The sequence below is a fragment of the Mytilus californianus genome, unplaced genomic scaffold (assembly GCF_021869535.1).
Source record: "Mytilus californianus isolate M0D057914Y unplaced genomic scaffold, xbMytCali1.0.p SCAF_7, whole genome shotgun sequence".
Taxonomy (NCBI): Eukaryota; Metazoa; Mollusca; class Bivalvia; order Mytilida; family Mytilidae; genus Mytilus; species Mytilus californianus.
Window position 1 is genome coordinate 107,187,500 of NW_026262723.1, and position 20,856 is coordinate 107,208,355.

Consider the following 20,856-nt stretch of genomic DNA (forward strand, 5'->3'; position numbering starts at 1 on the left):
AATGTTTATCTTTTCCTTCTTTTTTTTTAAGTCTTACAAGAAAACATTGTCAACTTCAAATGACGGAGAAACAATAGTTTTGGAGTAGTTGTCTTTACAATTTTTGATTATCGGTATTCAGTTTTCTGCAGTAAAATACGTTCGCAAAACAATTTTCAATATTCAAAAAACCATTTTCAATATTCACAAAATCTTTTTTAATATTCACAAAACCATTTTCAATAAAAAGTCAAACATTCCAACCATAACTATATACCATTAACATTTTCTGGCATATACGTTGATCGATTGGTGATTGTTTTACGCTGCATCAACACAAAAAGGCTAAATCGCGGCGAGAGTCAATTCAAATATTTAAAAAAAAGACGATTCTAAAAACCAGACAAATGGTCTTTCGATTTGCTAAAACTTTAGTTTAAAGCGAAATCACTTATTTACATATAAAATTCACCAATAAGATAAAGTGATAAAACTTTAAAATCATTTTACACTCATACAACTTATTTATATTTTGGAATATATTCCAATTTCTTTTAAAAATGAAACAATTATTTTAACTGGATAATTTTTAAATAAATCATACATATTATTAACATTAACATATTTTCTCTGAATATCGATAAAGTCTATACATTCAATTAAAACATGTTTAATGTGTGGAAGACCGATTGGTGGCCTTCGGTTGTTTTCTGCTCTTTGGTCGGGTTGTTTTCTCTTAGACACATTCCCATTTCCATTCTCAATTTTATTAATAATATACTTGGAATCGCAAGGTAAACAATGTGGTTGAATTTCATTTTTTAAAAGATACGCTTGTGTTATTCTTGTTCTGCGGCATCGAGAAATAACACACTGATATTTCCTTCATATAAAATTGTTTAAAGGTTTGCATATATTTGGTTTTATTTCATCCAATTTATTGTTGTTCCTATTACTCGATGCATTTTTCCATATCTTAAAAACATATTCTCTAATATTAGATTTAAAATCTGTATAAGGTATTTCACATTTAGATATTGGGTCTTTTAGAGTATTTATTGCTTCCTGATCTACAACTGTCTTTCCATGGATGCCGGTATTACTTTGCTCCCTTAGAAACATAACTTCTTTATTGAGAATATTCAAATTTCTCAATACGTAAAGGATTTGAAGAAAAAACGAGGTTTTAATTTTGGTATTTTGTATTGCTTGAAGACATGATAGACAGCAGCAGATGAAACTCTGTCTACATTCTTCGATCCATCAGTATAAACAGTTGAAAAATCAGATTTGTTGGATTTTATTTCAGCATAATGCTGCTTAATTTAAAGAGTAAAAGAGGATTTGTTTCATAGATATAAGAAGATGTGGTATGGGTGCCAATGAGACAACTCTCCATCCAAGTCACAATTTGTAAAAGTAAAACATTTTAGGTCAATTTACGACCTTCAACACGGAGCCTTGGCTCACATCGAACAGCAAGCTATAAAGGGCCCCACAAATGACTAGTGTAAAACCATTCAAACAGGAAAACCAACGGTCTAATCTATATAAAAAAATGAGAAACGAGAAACACTTATGAACCACATCAACAACGACAACCACTGAACAACAGGTTCCTGACTTAGGACAGGTGCAAACAAATGCACCCTAACCTGAAACAATAGTGAAACATCACAACATAAAAAGACACACTATAAAATATCAATTGAAATGGCTTAACTCAATCAAAAGACATATTAACAAAAACAAGTAAACATAATCTGAACGAAGAAAATTGATCTGACACAATGTTAATACAAAATTAATAAAAAAAAAGGGGGAGATGTAAAACAATTTCAGAAAGACAACCATAAAATTGGACAAAATGCCGCCAAAAAAAATAACGTACACAGGTAAATAAAAATAATTTTGTTGTAAGGTATACATGGAGTACGTAAATATATTTTACAAAATAAATAATTTTGTTGTTCTTAGTACGAGAACAGAAGTGAAAATGTATCGTCATACCAAACACTTTTTGGTATATATTAAAAATAGTGAGACGAGATATAACAGCCTTATTGTTTTTACGGAGATCAAATATAGTTTTTGGTTTAGGAAGTTCCTATGGGGGCATTTACAAGTTTGAACTGGAGTAACAAATTTCAAACAAAGGTATTTAGATGTGGTTTTAAACGAATTTCTATTGGAGGAAATTAATTTTCATGTTTTTTCAAAAATATCTTCATAAATGGGATTAAAAACACAGTTGTAGGCAGGACTGTCTGCCTTTAGCTTAATGGCATACTGGAGACCAAGCTGCAAACGTCTATGAGAGGATGAAGGCTCGTCGGCCTCTATATACAGATGCTTAACTGGCTCGTATATACGTTGCTTCCGACAAGATTTATTTTTTGATCTTCTTCCTTTTTTTTATAAGTTAAAAAGACATTACTGCATCTTTTTTTTTTTGTATCAAATTTGAATACTCGAGAATAGAATAAAAATCTTTATACTTTTGAAATATAAATAAATATTGAGATTTTTTAGCTCACGATGATGTGGTAATATACGTGGCAAAATTCCTTAGACTGTTGCCAAGTATACAAGTTTATTTCATAATACATTAATTTCTATATCCGCCATTGACCACAAGAATTATTTTCCAATTCGTATTGTTTTAGATTTTGCGATAATTACAGAGTGTAGAGCAGGAGCTGCCCAACTTTAAGTGAACTGTATTTTAATTTCGTGTTGCTTGTTCCTTTTTTCGATGACTTTTTAACAGATTTCTACCTCTGAATCTTTTAAGTTGGAATTCTGTTTGTTTTTCTTTTATGTTCAAACTTGAATTTTCCGTGGAAACTATATATACCGAGATTGAGTTATGATAGTTGGTCTAGAAATGTTCGGATAGCCTCCGTTATAGATTTATTTAAATTGCAATTGCCTTTTGAAGTTAACCTTGAACTGTCGGTAAAATTTGCTTCTATTCCAGAGTTGGTTGTTTTGCATGTCTTCAAAGATTTCATAAACTTATAGACATTACTACATAAGTAACAAAGGATCTAATTACACAAAATCTGTTTCGGTATTACCTTTCCAATCCAAATATATAAAACGGCCTTTGAAAGGACCAGGAATACATCGTATGAATTCAGCGATTTGGATCCAAACTCAACCTAAATATCAAACACATTCTACAGATATACATACTTTTAGTTTTTAGCAGAAGATTTTCATAGTTTTATTTTTTTTTAATTGAACGTGCTTCTATAACACAGTTCATGACAAATATATGATTTTAATTTATCTATAGTATTGGTATATTGCTATGTGTAATTAGTTCTTAATTCAGCTTTAATTCTGGAGTGGTTAAAGTAAGATAACTGCATTTACGTTTATGTTGAAGCAGCATAAAATTCCAACAAGAGAGAACAAATCAATCAACTAAGCTGTGCAAGCTTTAGTCTCCAATAGAAATCTTTTTTTTTAATTTCGTGTTAATCAATTCAGGAATTATTTAGAAACTAAAGTTCTAACTCAATGTCACTTTTGGTCATACAGCTCCTAACATTTCTGTGTATTTATATACCATCAATTTGTAAAATTTGCTTTCAATTTTGTTTTAGTTTGAGCGTTCCCGATGAAAGTAAATCCAGAAAAGCACTCCGAACGCACCAATCTTATAAAGTGTGATGTTCATTTGGCTTTTTAGGGCATCGTAAATGACGTTATTCGTAAGGTAGTACGAAGTTAAAGATTTACATTTCGCATAATTGTAACAATGAGAAAATTCCAACCTTTGGTCGGTTTGTTAACAAAACAAGGGGATTTTTACATAAACTCTGTACAGAGAGAGGTACAGTGCATTGACACTCTGCGTCCGGTTCAGTTGGTATAAAATCGATTAAATATATATTTACCTCTATAGCTTTCGTGTTATGAGAAGTTGTTCCTCTTATATGATACATTTGTTTGTCTTTTCCTGTTGAATCTTCATTCTGTGAATTTAAAACATGCATTAAAATTCTTTGTGGAAGACAACTTTAAGTCAATGCAATGAGTAACTACCTTGATCACAATCTCGCCCTTTTGAAATGTAATCTTATGCATATTTATATGGAAATAATGCACTAGTAAATTGTTAAGAAAAGACAGACACAACACATGATAATTAAACAATGAAAAATAAGAAAATTTTATATTTGTATACCTTCAAAATAAAAGCTCATTTATAGTTGTCATCGCGAGACAGCAAGAATAAAAAGGAAAGCGATGCTGGCAAGAAAAACAATTGTCGAACAAACTTCGTCAAAAGCTTAAAACATGGACTTTTGGTGTAAAATTTATCTATAACAAGAGGATGAATTACACGTTTAACATTGTTATTTAAAATCGAAGTAAAAACAATCTTATTTTACCATAGTGATGACAAGTTTTCCATCGAGAATTTTCATTAAAGTATCGGGTTCTTTTCCTTGTTCTATTCGTATCTACAAAAGATTGAAAATATTATGTATTTGTAACTATAACATCCTGTAGTACATACGTTAACACAAATAATAGATTTATATTGCTCCTCAGATATATATATATAGTTATTGCTAGGGTTCCTTGACGTAGAGATATCGTGGCATTTTCACAGCACAAAGCATCGGATTGAACGTCCCAATTCCGAATTGACGTGGCTGCGTATTTATGCATCCCGCACATAAATCTGACATCTTATTGCGGGGTGTCGTATTCCATAAACAGAATAACTTTGACCTGTTTCTGTTACATGGAAACACTGGTGTATGCATAATAATGAATAACGTTAACGTATCAATAATCACTGTTTGATCAGATGACGGCTGTTAATTTGACATATATACATATTTTTCACTTTTGTTTAATCTTACCTGCTCTATCATTTCATTTTCTGTCTCTTCGCATAGTCTCTTGGTATAAATAGCAGAAGCGGTTTTGTCGTCTGTAGAGCTTCGTGTGCCCTTGAAGAAATTGAAAAAGCATTGAACTAGCAAATAAACAAAACAATTTTATTGATACCTTTATATATCTCTCTCACAGGTCTAGGAGACCGTTATACGAAATTCAATGTTAAAATCTAATGATTTTTGAAAATCATATCTGATATGTTATTTTAAACATTTGTCGAATTTTATGTCACACTAGATATGATTCAAAACAGCCCTTTTCAAAACTTCAACAATGATATATTTCAACAGCATGAACGAATCTGAATCTAAAATTGAAAATGCCTAAAATTACTAGGGTAGAGGCATCGTCAACTTGGTCCTGGTGGTGAGAATAGAAATCGGTATTCCTGATTGTTTAATCTGCTTTTCTACTACAGTTGTCATTAAAACGGTTATGGTCTCCTGCACAGATACAGTAAAATAGCCTAATTACATGAAGGCATTTCAATAGTTGAAATCATTATGTCATATACAATGTCAGTTCATTAACGTATAGTTACAGTTTCTTGTATGTTCTGTGCGATGATTCCTCATTTGTTTTACACACCTGCCATTTATATTCTTTGGTATGTTTTCATGATTTGTTTACATACCTGCCAATTGTACCCTTGAGTGAGTTTTCCTGTTTTGATTATATACCTGTCAATTGTATCCTTGACTATGTTTTCCTGTTTTGTTTACATATTTGCCAATTGTATCATTGAGTATGTTTACCTATTTTGTTTACTTACTTGCGAATTGTATCCTTGTTTTTCTATTTTGTTTACCTACTTGCGAATTGTATCCTTGTTTTCCTATTTTGTTTACCTACTTGCGAATTGTATCCTTGTCTTCCTGTTTGGTTACATACCAGCCAATTGTATCCTTGATTTACTGTTGTGTTAACATACCTGTCAATTGTATTCCTGTTTTCCTGTTTTGTTTAAATATCTGCCAATTGTTTCCTTGTTTTCCTGTTTTGTTTACATGCCTGTCAATTGTCTCATTGAGCATGTTTTCCTGTTTTATTTACATACCTGCCAATAATATGCATGCGTATACTTTTTCAGATTGATGCTGAATGTTGCAATGATTATGTAGCATGAACTAGATGATAAAACGGTAAAGGGGCAATTCTGTAATAATCGAACTCCTCCATTCTCTATTTTCCATATCTGAAAATATTAGTGTGACTATGTTAAAGAGAGATAATATATATTAAAACATTACTACTATTAGTCTAAAATGATTATGGGCAGTGCGTTTTAAGTTGATATGACCACAACTTTATGGTAAACTATCTTAAACCATAACTTTCACCTAATGCGGGACAGACTGACGGACGGACATACATTTGTACAGACCAGAAAACATAATACCGCATACAAATGGAAATCAAGAGGACATTACCAGAAAAACAGAAATCAAATGCAATGAAGAAACAGACACAAATGAACAACATATGTGGAAAAAAACTTCTGCTTTTGGCATTTCAAACTTTTTTGATATCATGTGCTCCCGAGAGGTAGGCATATCTTACTTCGCCTGCAACACCGATTCAAACTTGAAAGGTGTTCCAATAGGTTGATAGATTCATGGTTATTGTTTTCTTAAATTTTAGTGGCAAATGTTTCATGCATTTTCGAGACAGGTTAAATTTAATATAAATCTAGTAGGTAGGTTCTGAAAAGTTTGTAGACTTGTACTAAGGGCTAGAATTTCGACTGCAACTTGAAGATAAGGGTATGTTAAATAAAGGCAGACATTTCCCCTGTAACAGCCCACCTACGGACCTCTTGGAAAGTTGTTTCATTGTTGTTTTTAACGTGTAGAGAGCGTTGCATTATGCATACAAGGTCATAGTACACGAGGAATTGAATTTAACGTTCTCATTCCGGCTGTGAATTGATGCATCCCGTACAGCAAATAGACATCTATTACGGGGGAGTCGAATTAACGTACGTGGCTGCGTATTTATATATCCAGCACTACCATACGGAACCCCCGTTTTCACATTGGTTTTACTGCAGGATGGGAGAAGTCCAGGGATTCCAATATTTTTATACCCCCAGTGAACCCTTAGGGTATGACCCATTCGGTTAAGAAACTTAAAGCATGCAAGAAAATCACAGATAGCTTATACAAGTAATTTACCTTAGTCTGTACATTATTTATGGAATCATTTTCTTCTATCGACTGTTTTCGTTCGTGCAGCTTGCAGTAGTCTATTGCTTCTTCTTCTTTGATTTCTTCAAGTAACAAACGAATAAATAAACAAGGTGGAATTGTTTTAGTGGACTATAAGGAATGTCTACCCTTCATAAATAGAAGTCACATCGGTAAAGGAAAGGCACAACATATACGTATTAGCGAGGTATTGTCATGACAAATATAACTACTGGATAGTGATCTAAACTATTTCGATATCTTCAACAATTTATGATATAGGGGCGGGGTATAATATCCCCAGCGACAAAATCTATGGTGCTCTAGTAAGGTCTTGTCGTTGCCATTTAGAATATACTTTTGTATATGGCTTAGGAGAGAATATCTGAACAGTAGTAGATACGTATTCAAACAATTAATGATATGATAAAGGTCAGATACGACAACCGAGAACAACTCCTATAGTGCACTGGAAAGGTCATATGACCCTTTCAAAATATATAGGGTTTAAACGTGGAGATCTTAAGAGATTTGATATATTAAAACAATTCAAGATATAAGTCTGTACGACACGTCCCACAGAGACCAAAAACCATGATGCACTTTAGAGGTATTACAATTAAGTATACATATGACGTAGGGGTTGTACATAAACAGTGTTTAAGACCTTTTACAATTAATGACATGAAGTTCGGTGACAAGTCCCGAAGGACGAACAAATAGTGCACTATAAAGTTTTCACTTTGACAAAAACGAAAAAAAAATAGCTTTAGGTCGGGGATTTGAATCATTTTTGAAATATTTAACAATTCAATATATGAGGGGGCAGGACATGATCCATTGAGTTAAACACTTAAGAGTACTGAATAAGTCCTGCCATGGCACTCAAAAGCATATATGGTTTCAGGGTTGACTTGAAAATGTTCCTTCTATTATTTGGTCTTAGAGTCTAAAGTAAATGTCAGAAGTAATCTATGATGATCTATGCAAAATCTGCATAAGGATGATGCACGCGGTGCCAAATATCAAAAGATCAATAGCTTATACCAAAGGATAAAAGAATTATGTTTTAAAAATCAATTATTTTTATCTTGAAGTCAAAGATCAACGTCATACGAAGGTCACGGTATAATGTCTGATGATAATACGTCTTCGTTCCAAATATTATAAGTAAATGACAAATGGTATAACAGTTTTGCCCGGACGATATTTTATGAGAATAATAACCAGATAAATAAGAAGATATTCTAAACAATGTCATATTGTCATACAAGTGAGAGGTTTAGCTAGCTATAAAACCAGGTTTAATCCACCGTTTTTGTCGGAAAATGCATATACCAAGTCAGAAATATGGCAGTTCTTTTTATTACTTGTTCCGTTGATTGATGGCGTTTGATTTTGTCGGTGTTTATGAACTTCCCCTTTTTGAATTTTACTTGGAGCTCGGTATTTTGTTATACCTTTTTCTCAATGTCAAAGGGGAAACGTGACAATTACATATGGACGAGACAGCTTAGATAAGAGGGGAGACGTGATAATTACATATGGACCAGACAGCTTAGAAAAGAGGGAAGACGTGACAATAACATATGGACCAGACAGCTAATGAAAGAAGGGGAGACATGACAATCACATATGGACCAGACAGCTTAGATAAGAAGGGGAGACGTAACAATTGCATATGGACCAGACATCTTAGATAAGAAGGGGAGACGTTACAATTTCATATGGACCAGACATTTTAGATAAGAAGGGGAGACGTTACAATTACATATGAACCAGACAGCTTAGATAAGAAGGTGAGACGTAACAATTGCATATGGACCAGACAACTTAGATAAGAGGGGAGACGTGACAATTACATATGGACCAGACAGCTTAGATAAGAGGGGAGACGTGACAATTACATATGGACCAGACAGCTTATGTAAGAAGGGGAGACGTGACAATTACATATGGACCAGACAGCTTAGATAAGAAGGGGAGACGTAACAATTGCATATGGACCAGACATCTTAGATAAGAAGGGGAGACGGTACAATTACATATGGACCAGACATCTTAGATAAGAAGGGGTGATGTTACAATTACATATGGACCAGACATCTTAGATAAGAAGGGGAGACGTGACAATTGCATATGGACCAGACATCTTAGATAAGAAGGGGAGACGTTACAATTACATATGGACCAGACAGCTTAGATAAGAAGAGGAGACGTTACAATTACATATGGACCAGATAGCTCAGATAGAAGGGAGACGTTACAATTACATATGGACCAGACAGCTTAGATAAGAAGGGAGACGTGACAATTACATATGGACCAGACAGCTTATGTAAGAAGGGGAGACGTGACAATTACATATGGACCAGACAGCTTAGATAAGAAGGGGAGACTTAACAATTGCATATGGACCAGACATCTTAGATAAGAAGGGGAGACGTTACAATTACATATGGACCAGATATCTTAGATGAGAAGGGGAGACGTTACAATTACACATGGACCAGACAGCTTAGATAAGAAGGGGAGACGTTACAATTACATATGGACCAGACAGCTTAGATAAGAGCTGATAAATACTTGAATTAATTTTGCTGAGAGAGTTTTAAATGAACCGCTGGTATGCTGTTTTATTGTCGCAAACCCAACATCTCGATTTATTCATACGATAAATTAGGTCTCCATACTTTTTTTCCTCGAGAATTGGGATTTTTATAAATTTTAATACAGTAGTTCAATTTATACACTTGCAGAAATCAAAAGACAAATTATGGTACTCGTTCTTTATATTTGAAATTCCCTATATAATTCAAAAACATGACAACATGAGTATTACCAGTGTAATATTTCCTTTTCTTGTATATGCTATCAACTGAAAGATGAAAACGCCATAGGACAGGGGAGATTATATGTTACTGTTTTTACCTAAGAATGGGAAGTTGAAATAAGAAAATCGAAATCATCGTGTTTGTCAAAGATCGTAATTTTCAGTTGTCCGTCAGATCAATTTTGCGGAAAACAGTTCATATGCAGCAGCAATTATTGTCTGTGTACTATCTTTTCAAGTTCACGTGGATATATGAGATGTAAGAAAAGTTCGTGTGGATATATGAGATGTAAGAAAAGTTCCCGTGGATATATGAGATGCAAGAAAAGTCCACATAGGTATATGAGATATGGATAATCATAGAACATCCTCGTATTTTTATACTTTGCTATTCTAACCTGCTATATTGCCAACGTTATAAACATTTCCTAGTCCTTTTTGATCATTATGGTCTATCCATGAGGTAAAATATTGTTTAAACACTGGTGTCTCGCCACTCTCTACAATACGGGTTATAGCTGTCCAATTTGGGTATCCCTTCATTTCCAGAAAATCCTGAAAAATCCAAGTGCTAATGCAAATAAAAAAAGTAAATGTTGATGATTCGCTGGAAAGATTTGTTCATTATCAGAATAATAAAAATATAGCTGAAAACAATCCTACCCCATTACAAGAAAAATCTTCATTGTTGATACACGACAGTTAGTCTCGATGCCGTTAAGATGATATGCTTTGTACTGCATACTGGATGCTCCTTTTACTTACTTATTGGATTTAAACTGAAGATCGGTTTTGAGAAAAGTTCAGGATTGCCCTTCTTTCTGAAAAGGATTGGCCTTGAGCGTGTATCAGCCAGTATACAACATACTTACATTTATGGGATATCTGTGTACATGTTCTAATTGTCGATACCACAATCCCGTCCTCTTTTCCTCGATTATGACATACTGAATGAGACTCGCCTCCGAATTTATGTCTTCCATGAGCAACACGACTGTTGTCTCTTATGGAGCAAGATCTGCTTACTCTTCCGGAGCATCTGAGATCATCCCCAGGTTTTGGTGGGTTTTGTGTTGCTTAGTGTTTAGTTTTATGTACTATTTTGAGGAATTGATTATCTGTTCGTAGTCTTTCTTCGTGTTTTGCCATGGTATTGTCAGTTTATCTCGACTACTGAGCTTTGAATTTCCCCTTGGGATCTTCCGCTTCTTGTACACGTAAAATGTTAAGAACTATCAAATTCATTAGAAAGTGCTAACGAAATAGCAAAAAAAAGCTAAACTCGTCGAGGATGGGGTATATTGGAATAAACCTGAACACTCCTTTCATTGTAATATTTCTTTTTGTCTTTTTTCGATTTACGAATTCCGAATTTACTTTTGTGAATGATGAAAATGCAGGATTCCCCTGCTCGTGTGCCAGTTCTAAGTCCGGAACCTCTTTAGTAGTTTCCCTTTATCTACAATTTTTGGCCATTTAGAGAATATGGCAGATATTTGATTATTTCATATAATCTATTTTTAATTTTTATAGGTTCGAGACGATTTGTAGCTTGATATATTGAATAGATATTTGTCTATTGTTGAAGGCTATATGTTACCCTCTAGATGTCTTTAGATTATTTTTGTTTTTGTGTTGTTATCTTGTTCACGTTTATCCCTCATTTCCATACCAAAGTGACATTAACAATTTCTCTATCTGAATATGATTGAAAAATCGCATTTAGATCTAAAGATAAGATCTTGAAAAACACATTTTATATTTACTTTATTCATACAATGAAAGATAGTCATTAAAGGTGTTTCACCCTATTTTTCCTTTCGATTTATTTGATCTATGTTTTCGAGTTTACTGAATTACAAAAAGGATTTAAAAAAAAGTTATAATAACAAACTAAATACTGTAGCATATTTCCAAGCCGATTTCTTTTCGTCATTGGTACATTTTCTTCCAACCCAAACAAATATACCACTAGGACCAGCATCAAGAATAAAGCAGTCCTGAAAACACAGAATCCGTGTTATAAATTTGTATAATGATTATGTAATTTTTATATTTACTCTTTTCATTCAACCAAATCAAATTCAAACTCAAAGAAAGAATATGTTACTGTAAGTTATCCTAGCTTAAATAAGAAAGTCTAGTCAATAAATGCAATGAAAATGGTTTAAACACTTGTCTATTGTTATAGTGGCATGTTTCCCTCCAGATGTGTTTGGTTGTTTGTCTCGTTAGGTTGCTGTCTCTGACATATACCCCAAATTTTCATCAAAAATTAATACTGTTGTCTGGAGAACGTGTCAAATATCGGAGGGTATAATTTGGTAAATTTTCTTGTCACTAAAATGTTTACTTTATATCTCAAATCGGTTTAGGTTTAACAAAATAGTAATTAGTACAAATAGACAAAACACAACGATTAATACTACTATAAGGTCATAACTCACATTTGAATCTAGGTCGGTCTGATGAAATGGTTTTCTCGATTTTTCAGCAATTTCCATTTTTCCAGAGGCGTCTGAAACACTTAAAGCAACAAAAATAAAAATAATTTAGAATAAGTATTTCATACAATAGCGAAGAAGGGAAACGGCATAATTTAAAATCCCATGTAAATTTAAAGAATAGATGAATGAAGTTTATATTTTTTACATACAATAAAATTATAACTTTAGCTTGAGAATACAATAAATACAGAATTTCTTGATATAGTAAAAATTCCACAGAAGCTAGATTCAAATACTGGACTTCGATTGTTATGACTATTTACCCATACATATGATGGTGTAACACATCGATATCTTGGCATCACTTTTGACACAACATGATATCTCAATGAAACTAACCTAGAATGATTAAATGTGTGTAGCCTGTATTGTTCAAAGTTTATAAACAAACAATGTCACATACTCAGACAAAAAGACAGCTAACCTGTACAATTTTATCTCGGAGATTAGTTTCTTTTCAAATTCTTTATCATCCCCCGCTGTCGACGATTCGGCAATATCAGTCTTTGATCCCAAGTCAGCAAAGAATTTAATATCGGAGTTCCATCTGATATCTGTAACAGATGATTTATACTTCAAATTAATATTTTTTTTAATACTAGACACTAGAACATAGAAAAAAGTGTTAAACAAAAAAAAAAAGAAAAAAAAAAAAGAAAAAAAAAAAGAAAAGAATTATCTATATTTGCTAACAATAGTAATGTTAAGCTTTGTTTGAATGATACATTCTCAATACCCTTTCAAAATCATGGTTAATGACCAAAACCGTCTTTAAACATGACATACACCATTTCTTAGAACAGAAAATTTAGCCGCCAATGCAGTTAGTGGAAAATTATGTAAATGGTCAATAGCTACTAATTATGGACTATAAATAAAATTAATTGTCCTCTTTGAAAAGTATGGTTGATATAACCTTAATCGTACTTGGTGTAAAACTGTTTTCTGAATTGCGATGGTGTACATTTACATTTGACTGGGTATAACTAATCATATAATACTCGACCCTCCTTCTTCAAATTTCAATCGGTAGAGTAAGAACAATTAAGGTGGATTTGGGGGAGGGGGTCTTAATTCAAATTCATAGAACTTTTTAATTATTTGTCTTAATGTAGTTTTTATCATGCTTTTTTCCAAAATATAATAAAAAGTATGGGTCACCGGCCTTTTTTTCACGCTACAGGTTGTGCAAATTGTCAGATTTTGTATAGATTATGCATGGAAAATCCAGTTTTGTGTGATAAAAAGAAAACCACACCATAGAATTTTAAGATAAAATGTGAGAAGATAGCTCTTATAACATGCTTTTAGATAAGAAAAAGAAAAAATGGGGTCACCGGACTTATTTTCTTGCTACATATTAAAATAGGTAAATTCACAACACTTTCTATTATAAAAATTACTTTATCTGAGTTATCTCACCTACTATTTGAGTTATCTCCTCTTAAAGTTGAAAAAAAATGAACCAAACAAAAATATTGTGTTTTTTTTTAGAAAAAAACAGCCATAAATATGATACAACACATAATTTTCTATATTAACATGAAAAGTCTTGCACATGAATTACATACTACTCTCAAAATTTGCACATTTCATTAATGATCTAGACCAATTGTTATCTGCTACTTCAAAATCCAAGATGGAGGAAGACACCTTAGCCACCTTAACCGACTGTGCGAGGGCTTACCAGCCAGTCAAGGTCGTTAAACACCACCAGTTAGTTAGCCACCTTAATTAACAGTTCATGCCATAAAAAATGAGTTCAGAAGAAAAAGCTTTACTCGGTAAATGACAAATTGCAATCCGTAGTAGGAAGAAAACCTCTATAAGAGGAACACAGTTAGTCTCCATCGGGATACCAATCACCTGACTGTATACTTCAAATACAAATCTAACATTAATATTACTAAGCAAAACTTATAATGCAATTAAACCAAACTTTGCATATCTTGTAAATATATGTCATCAAACACCATCAGAAACCGGTATTACATCTCTTAACATACATTAAGATTTGTTACAAAATTCGACTTCACGGTTATAAGAGCACAAGTCAGCAGAAGAGAATAAGATATTGTTGAACATTTATTTAATAGAGCTGCAACACGAAACTTGTAGGACTCTTGTGTAAATCGGGATGCATAAACATTGCTTTTAATTCAGGTGATATAGCAGTTTATAGTTCATTTGTTGTTTTGACGTGTTTGTACTTTATGTAGAAAATACAGTACTCACACGTTAATAAATTTGATAGTATATTGATGTTTATTGATGTTTATTGATGTGTTGATACACTTAAAAATTCATTTCTGAAATAAGAATACCATACATAGGAAATACTCATATCGTTGCCCGTCAGATACACGATGCTAATTTCACTTACCAATTATTCTTATTTCTGCTTTACCTCCTCTTTCCTCATCACGAATATTTTTGGCGACTTGATGACCCTGCGTGATTCAAATAAATTTCCAAGTACTTCAGATAAATAATAATAATTGTTATATTATAAAATATTTCACTTTTCGAAATTGAATTTGATCAGAAATTATTTGTGTTTTAAAATCTTTTTAATAAATTCGTCTTTCATTGTTTCTCATAGTTTTAGCATGATAAACATCAGAAATGCACTTTCAATAATTTGATCATGGCTATATTTAACCTGGTTAAACGAATTGTTATAATACATTAAAAAAGATATAGAAATGTCAACTCATTAAATACAAATCTGACATCATATGCTGATAAGCCAAAACGACTATATTAAAAGTTATATTTTTATATTTGAAGTTAAATATCTGTCCAGTCAATTCAAAAATAATGCAAACCCTAATTCCTGGGTCGAAATCCTACAAAAGCCTTTTTTCTTTTTCTTTTTAAGGATATAAAAGTATGCTGAAATTCCTATTAGAAATTTTGACAAGGACCCTGACCGGGTGAGACATAAATTCTATAGAATGAACTAAAAAAGTTTGTACTACAATGGGTTGAAACTTATAATGAAGTTCACTTGTTGGGTAATCACTGCAAGAGATAGTTCCAGAAAAGACATGTCGTGTGCGCTTGAATCATTTTATGCGATTTATATTATTAAACATTGATTAGCAATAAGGCTCACCTTCATGCGTTCAAATGTACTGCTTTGTGGTCCATTCCAGAGATGCAGGGTTAGTCCACAGTCTAGCAAGAACACATCGCCTTGATTCATTGACTTGGAGGAACATTCAACCTGTCATAAAAAAATCAAATATGGAAAAATATTTAAAATGTAGGCAAACAAAAACACATAACTTCTTATAAATTAGCAAGATCATCTTTCATAAACCAAAAAATGAAAAATAAAAGTGCGTATGGAACATGCATGCTTTATAGAAGAATCTAGTCATACAAATTTGGCTAACTTAAAATTTACAAAATATGCTGACACACTGACGTAACCATATAACTGTTTCATTCTTATCGGTCTGTTCAGCGTCGTTCATTTTGTTACCTGCTTTACGCGAACGTTTCTCTTTCCTTTTATTTGAAACAAACGTTTTTCAAATTTTCCTCTTTGCACTTGTCTAAATCCTGAGTCTACACCTCCTGTAAGATATCTGAAAATAACAAATGTAAGAGAAAGTGAGACTTTGAAAAATATTATTATTATATGATATTTATTTAATGCCAATTACATAAAAGGCAAAATAATTGTATTAGGTTCTGTATCATTTGAATAAATAGACGAATATGGTGTAGATGTAAGAATATAAGAATATAATTTAAAAACAAATAATTCAATATTGTTTCGTATTACTATATGTTATACATTTAACACTGTAAAATCAACTCATGAAGCACGATATCTAAAATCAAATAATACAAAACTGGTAATATAACTTCGTAAAGATGAAAGCACAAGGATGTAAAGATCTGCAGGTCACAGTACGACATTCAACCATGAGCACACCCAAAACCGCGAAGTAAGTTATAAAAAACTTCGAGGTAAAAACATATGAAACAGCTCAAAGGAGAAAACCAATGGCCTGAAAAATAATAATAATGGCAGACGCAATCAACGATAACCAATGTTGTACAGGCTTCTGGCTTGGCACGGGGACGGGAAGAATTAGGATGGATAAATATATGACTGTTGGTCAAAATGCCGTATAGTAAGTTATAAAAATCTCCGGGAAACAAAAATGTTAAATAAAAAAAAAAAAAAAAAAAAAAGAAACCAAACCACATTAGAGAAGCCAAAATCGTCCAAGCGAAACTGAACAATTAAGACAGACGGCAACCTCTAGACTACATGGGACAGGCTCATTAAGAATGAAGAGCAAATCTTAACGTATCTTACCGAATTCCTTTTGTGAAGTAGGAGAGAAATAATTTTGATTCGTGGTCTTGAACCTGAAATTTGACAAAATATGTCTTTTTATATGACTCTCATTCTGTTGTTAAAACATATTATGCAAATGTGTGATGATTATTGGTGAACAAGGATAATTATTCTATTTTACATGTTCGTATTTTAAACATTAAGTTTTTATTGCTAAATAATTACATGGCAAAATAAGCACTTAAAATGTGATATATGTATGTAAAGGTAAAACTTCAATAAATAACAACAATATCGACAAAGACTAACATAACATAATGTAAAATCTATTTTTTAAAACAATGTCAGTTTATTTTTTTCTGAAGGCAAGCAGTGTGTTTATAGATATCCGAGAAACAAAAACAGAGATTACTTCTCTATGCTGGACTGGTGCCCCACCAAGGTAATCATCCAATTCAACTGTTTTGTACGCTGCTACACCCATCTCATCCTAAAAATGTCAAGATAATTAATATATGTATATCAAAGGAACGACAACACCAAGGCACAAACCAAAAATAAATAACCATATAAATGAATAAAAAGATAATCTGTTTTAGAATAATTGATTAAAGCCAAGATCTTTGGAAAAAAAGCAAAATTTAACTAGGTCAATTTATATACTTAAAATAATGATTAATAATTTTACATATTTCCATTAAACCAAAATGATATCCAGCGGTACATATTGATGTTACAGTCATTGTGATACAAAACTGCAAATCTTACATATTTCTGTCAATTTTTGCATCGAAGGACGTCTATAACCAAAATGAATTTATTTGTATCGCGAAGACAACAATACATAGCTTAACTTTCAAAATGATTTCGGTTTTAGTAACGATGTTCTTATACTTTTTTGGGATAAATTCTCAAAATTTGCGAAAATCTCTAAAATTGCGGTTTTGGGCTATCTGCATACGTTAATGACTTGTCAATCGGTATAGAATAAGCTATACAATTGACAGATTCTTAAAGTACACATATTTGGCAGTGATACTATGAATTTAGGTAAAGATTAAAAGACTTTTTGAAAATGGTCGTAGTGTGAAATAATTTAAGGGGTTCCCCGTAACATGGCTGACGGTAAACGGAAAGTTATGAATAATTTTCATTTTGTACGTGAAATGATTGAGTATCGGTGAAAAAGCTAACAATAATATAATCATAAAATGGCAAAATAAGCAATAGAATGATGTCCAATTAACAAATACATTAAAGTAAACTATATAAAATAAGGAAATAATACTTAGTTTTTTTTAAATATCATTTTACCTGAGATGTGTCATTCCCTAACCAAAAATGAATATTCCATTCCAACTTTTCACTCTTTATATTTTTCTTTGTCTAAAAGATAAAGTAAGAAATAATACAAATGGACGTTTAATAAACTTGCTTTGAAACATTAGTAATGAAGAATACATTGTCTTTTATGTATATCACAATGTGTTTATGTAGTAATTTATAACAAACCAGTTATGAAATATTATATGATTGTTTTTTCAGTTTTAAAATACATTTTATAAAATCGTTTTTAAAACATAACTGCTCATTAATTGTCGATGTGAAATATCACATTGCATTTATTCAAATATTTTTTTGTTATCATTTCAGAACATCATATGGATTCACTGTAAAACGATCCTTAACATGACTAATAACTCTCAACAGGTGGCCTCGTTGGTTATATATCTATTATGCCCCTTAATGTGAAAGAGACAAATCAAAAGTCAATAGTATATAACAAACAAAAAGCAAACTTAATAGGGATAAGAAGTTGGAAAAGAGGCTGATGATGTAATGATAATAAAAAACTTGTCTGGGAATTTAAATTATGTACCGACCGTGCGAGACCATCATGGGTAGTCAAGGTCGTTAAACACCCCCGTAGTAGTAGTAGAAATTGTGTAAATAACAACAACACCTACATGTAGAAGGATGTATGAATCGCCGGTGTAGAATTCTCCATACGTCTTTGGTTCTTGTAGAATTACCTTCATTTTCTAGAATAAAAAAGACTTATATCACAATATTTGTCACATTCTTTTTCCGTACCTTTTTAGAAAGGTTAAATTATTTCATATGATAATTTCAAACTATTTGGAAGTTGTAGATTGGTGAATTCTAATATTGGTCACGTGATTTTGATTTCCTATGGTATCTTCTAAATATTCTGTATTTATTGGTGGGTTACTTGGTTTGATTATAATGTTGGGCACATGGGGAAAATTATGATTTTACATTGGATCTATATCAATTCTTATGTTTTGAATCAAGGTTCTGATTCAATCGAAAAAGCATTAATGACGAATCACTGAATTCAGTTGCTGTCTACACGTGTCATGGTCGTTTGCTTGATTGAACCTTTATTTTAAACGAACGATTTTTGCGAGTTCTATAACCGTTATTAGTCGCAGGTGTACTGACTTAAAGATTGTCTATAACTATAATATTTTAGTAATTTGTCTGTATGTTCCATTTTCTATCTCTTTTATAGAAGCTGCTCGTTATCCTCTATAACTTGCCCAACACATTTCTGAGTAAGACGCCACTATAAACGAATGCGGACTCTTAGAACTTGGGTTTCATCATGATTTATAGAATGGCGTCTGTAAAAATGACTGTCTTCATGTTGAATCACTTATAACTGACTCATGTTCATGCATGTACAGAAACCTATTCCACTCGGGCATCTCACATCAAACGATAACGTTACTTTCATATTCAAGAAAAATATATCTACATGATTATATTCTGGACCATTTTCATGTTTTGAAAAAGGTTCTGTATAGTTCCCATAATCATAATGTAAATTCAATATTCAGAATGAAACATACAAAGGAAACTGTAAAATATTTGACACTTTTTAAAGATATCAACAATGATCTTGAAAAAAACCTTGCATACATTTTTATAATAAAATACAAATAAATTTCTTACTTCTATCCTCCATATTTCTAGGCCTGGACCTTGACCTGCCTTTAGAAAAGCTTTGTCTACAGTCCCCATGCTAACTTTTTCATTTCTATAGATATCCGGTAAATCTGATCTAGTACTGATGACAATCAATATCCCACAACACATGTTACAGATAAATATATACAAATGTATTTATTGACATGCATTTTATTTATCGGATTTGACATGTATGGTAATATAAATTTCATGCTAGTTTTATTAATTGTTGATAATACACGCAAAAATCAAAGAAAGGCCATTTTAAGTATGTATTAATTGTCTTGGTCTATAAACAAAACCGGTTATGTTTCTACGTGGTCCACAGATTGACAGTTACAATTGAGCATATTAGTTTTTCCTCAATTTATCATATGATCGAAGTATTGAATGGCTTAATTTGGGGTGACAGTTTTTAATCCTTATTCATTTTTACATTCTTGATATATTATTTTTTTTTTATATTTGCTAGAAAAAAGAAAATTCTTGTAGATTATATATTAAAAAAAATAAATTTCCTAGTGCCATGCAGTTGAATAAGTTAGTATCCTTTTTGATTTTTTGATTTTTCCGCGACTTTATTGTCAAAGGTCATATTTATCTGTACGTGTTATTCATCATAACTCTATGCCATTACGACTAAAATTGTAACTCTCTTAAGCGGCAAATACTGCTCCAGATTGAATCTTTACTATGTTTTTTATATTAAAAATTGCAAATTTAGACTTTTATAAGATCTGTCAACATAAAAAACATAGTGTAAAACTCGTTACAGTACAATTCATATATGTTTTGTCTGTCGTGTGACCAATAAGGTCAAAAGTCAGTCCGATCAAAAGATGTGATCAAGTAATTCCGAATAGTAGCTGTGAATTTATGTTCATGACTATGTTACACAAAATAAAGTTTAATTTTCAGCGCCTTGGACATACCAAAATATTCAGTCGAATGAAGCCTTTCCTCGTTGGCTTATTCTACGGTTCCAACACAATACGTGCTTTATACAGTGGGCTAGAGATGGTACATCTTTGCATTTCATTATTTAAACATACAGTTAAGGCTTCCAAAGTTTCTTGTCATACAGTCACAACAATTGTATTTGTACATACCACT

General features: G+C 32.1%; 1 protein-coding gene across 1 annotated transcript in view; it reads right to left on the minus strand.

Moving 5' to 3' along the window:
• Positions 1-19,843, minus strand: part of LOC127707821 (advillin-like) — a 28,347-nt gene extending 8,504 nt beyond the window's left edge. Inside the window, exons 1-18 of the mRNA XM_052212571.1 lie at positions 19,729-19,843; positions 18,717-18,791; positions 18,064-18,135; positions 17,162-17,239; positions 16,768-16,820; positions 15,919-16,024; positions 15,547-15,657; positions 14,812-14,878; positions 12,853-12,982; positions 12,369-12,447; positions 11,823-11,921; positions 10,320-10,476; positions 7,077-7,171; positions 5,960-6,097; positions 4,866-4,955; positions 4,386-4,457; positions 3,888-3,965; positions 3,060-3,143 (exon numbers count right to left, since the gene is read on the minus strand). Of these exons, the coding sequence (XP_052068531.1) occupies positions 3,060-3,143; positions 3,888-3,965; positions 4,386-4,457; positions 4,866-4,955; positions 5,960-6,097; positions 7,077-7,171; positions 10,320-10,476; positions 11,823-11,921; positions 12,369-12,447; positions 12,853-12,982; positions 14,812-14,878; positions 15,547-15,657; positions 15,919-16,024; positions 16,768-16,820; positions 17,162-17,239; positions 18,064-18,135; positions 18,717-18,791; positions 19,729-19,797 (1,653 nt within the window). The 5' untranslated portion in view covers positions 19,798-19,843. The remainder of the gene's footprint in view (positions 1-3,059; positions 3,144-3,887; positions 3,966-4,385; positions 4,458-4,865; positions 4,956-5,959; positions 6,098-7,076; positions 7,172-10,319; positions 10,477-11,822; positions 11,922-12,368; positions 12,448-12,852; positions 12,983-14,811; positions 14,879-15,546; positions 15,658-15,918; positions 16,025-16,767; positions 16,821-17,161; positions 17,240-18,063; positions 18,136-18,716; positions 18,792-19,728) is intronic.
• Between the last annotated feature and the right edge of the window lie 1,013 nt (positions 19,844-20,856).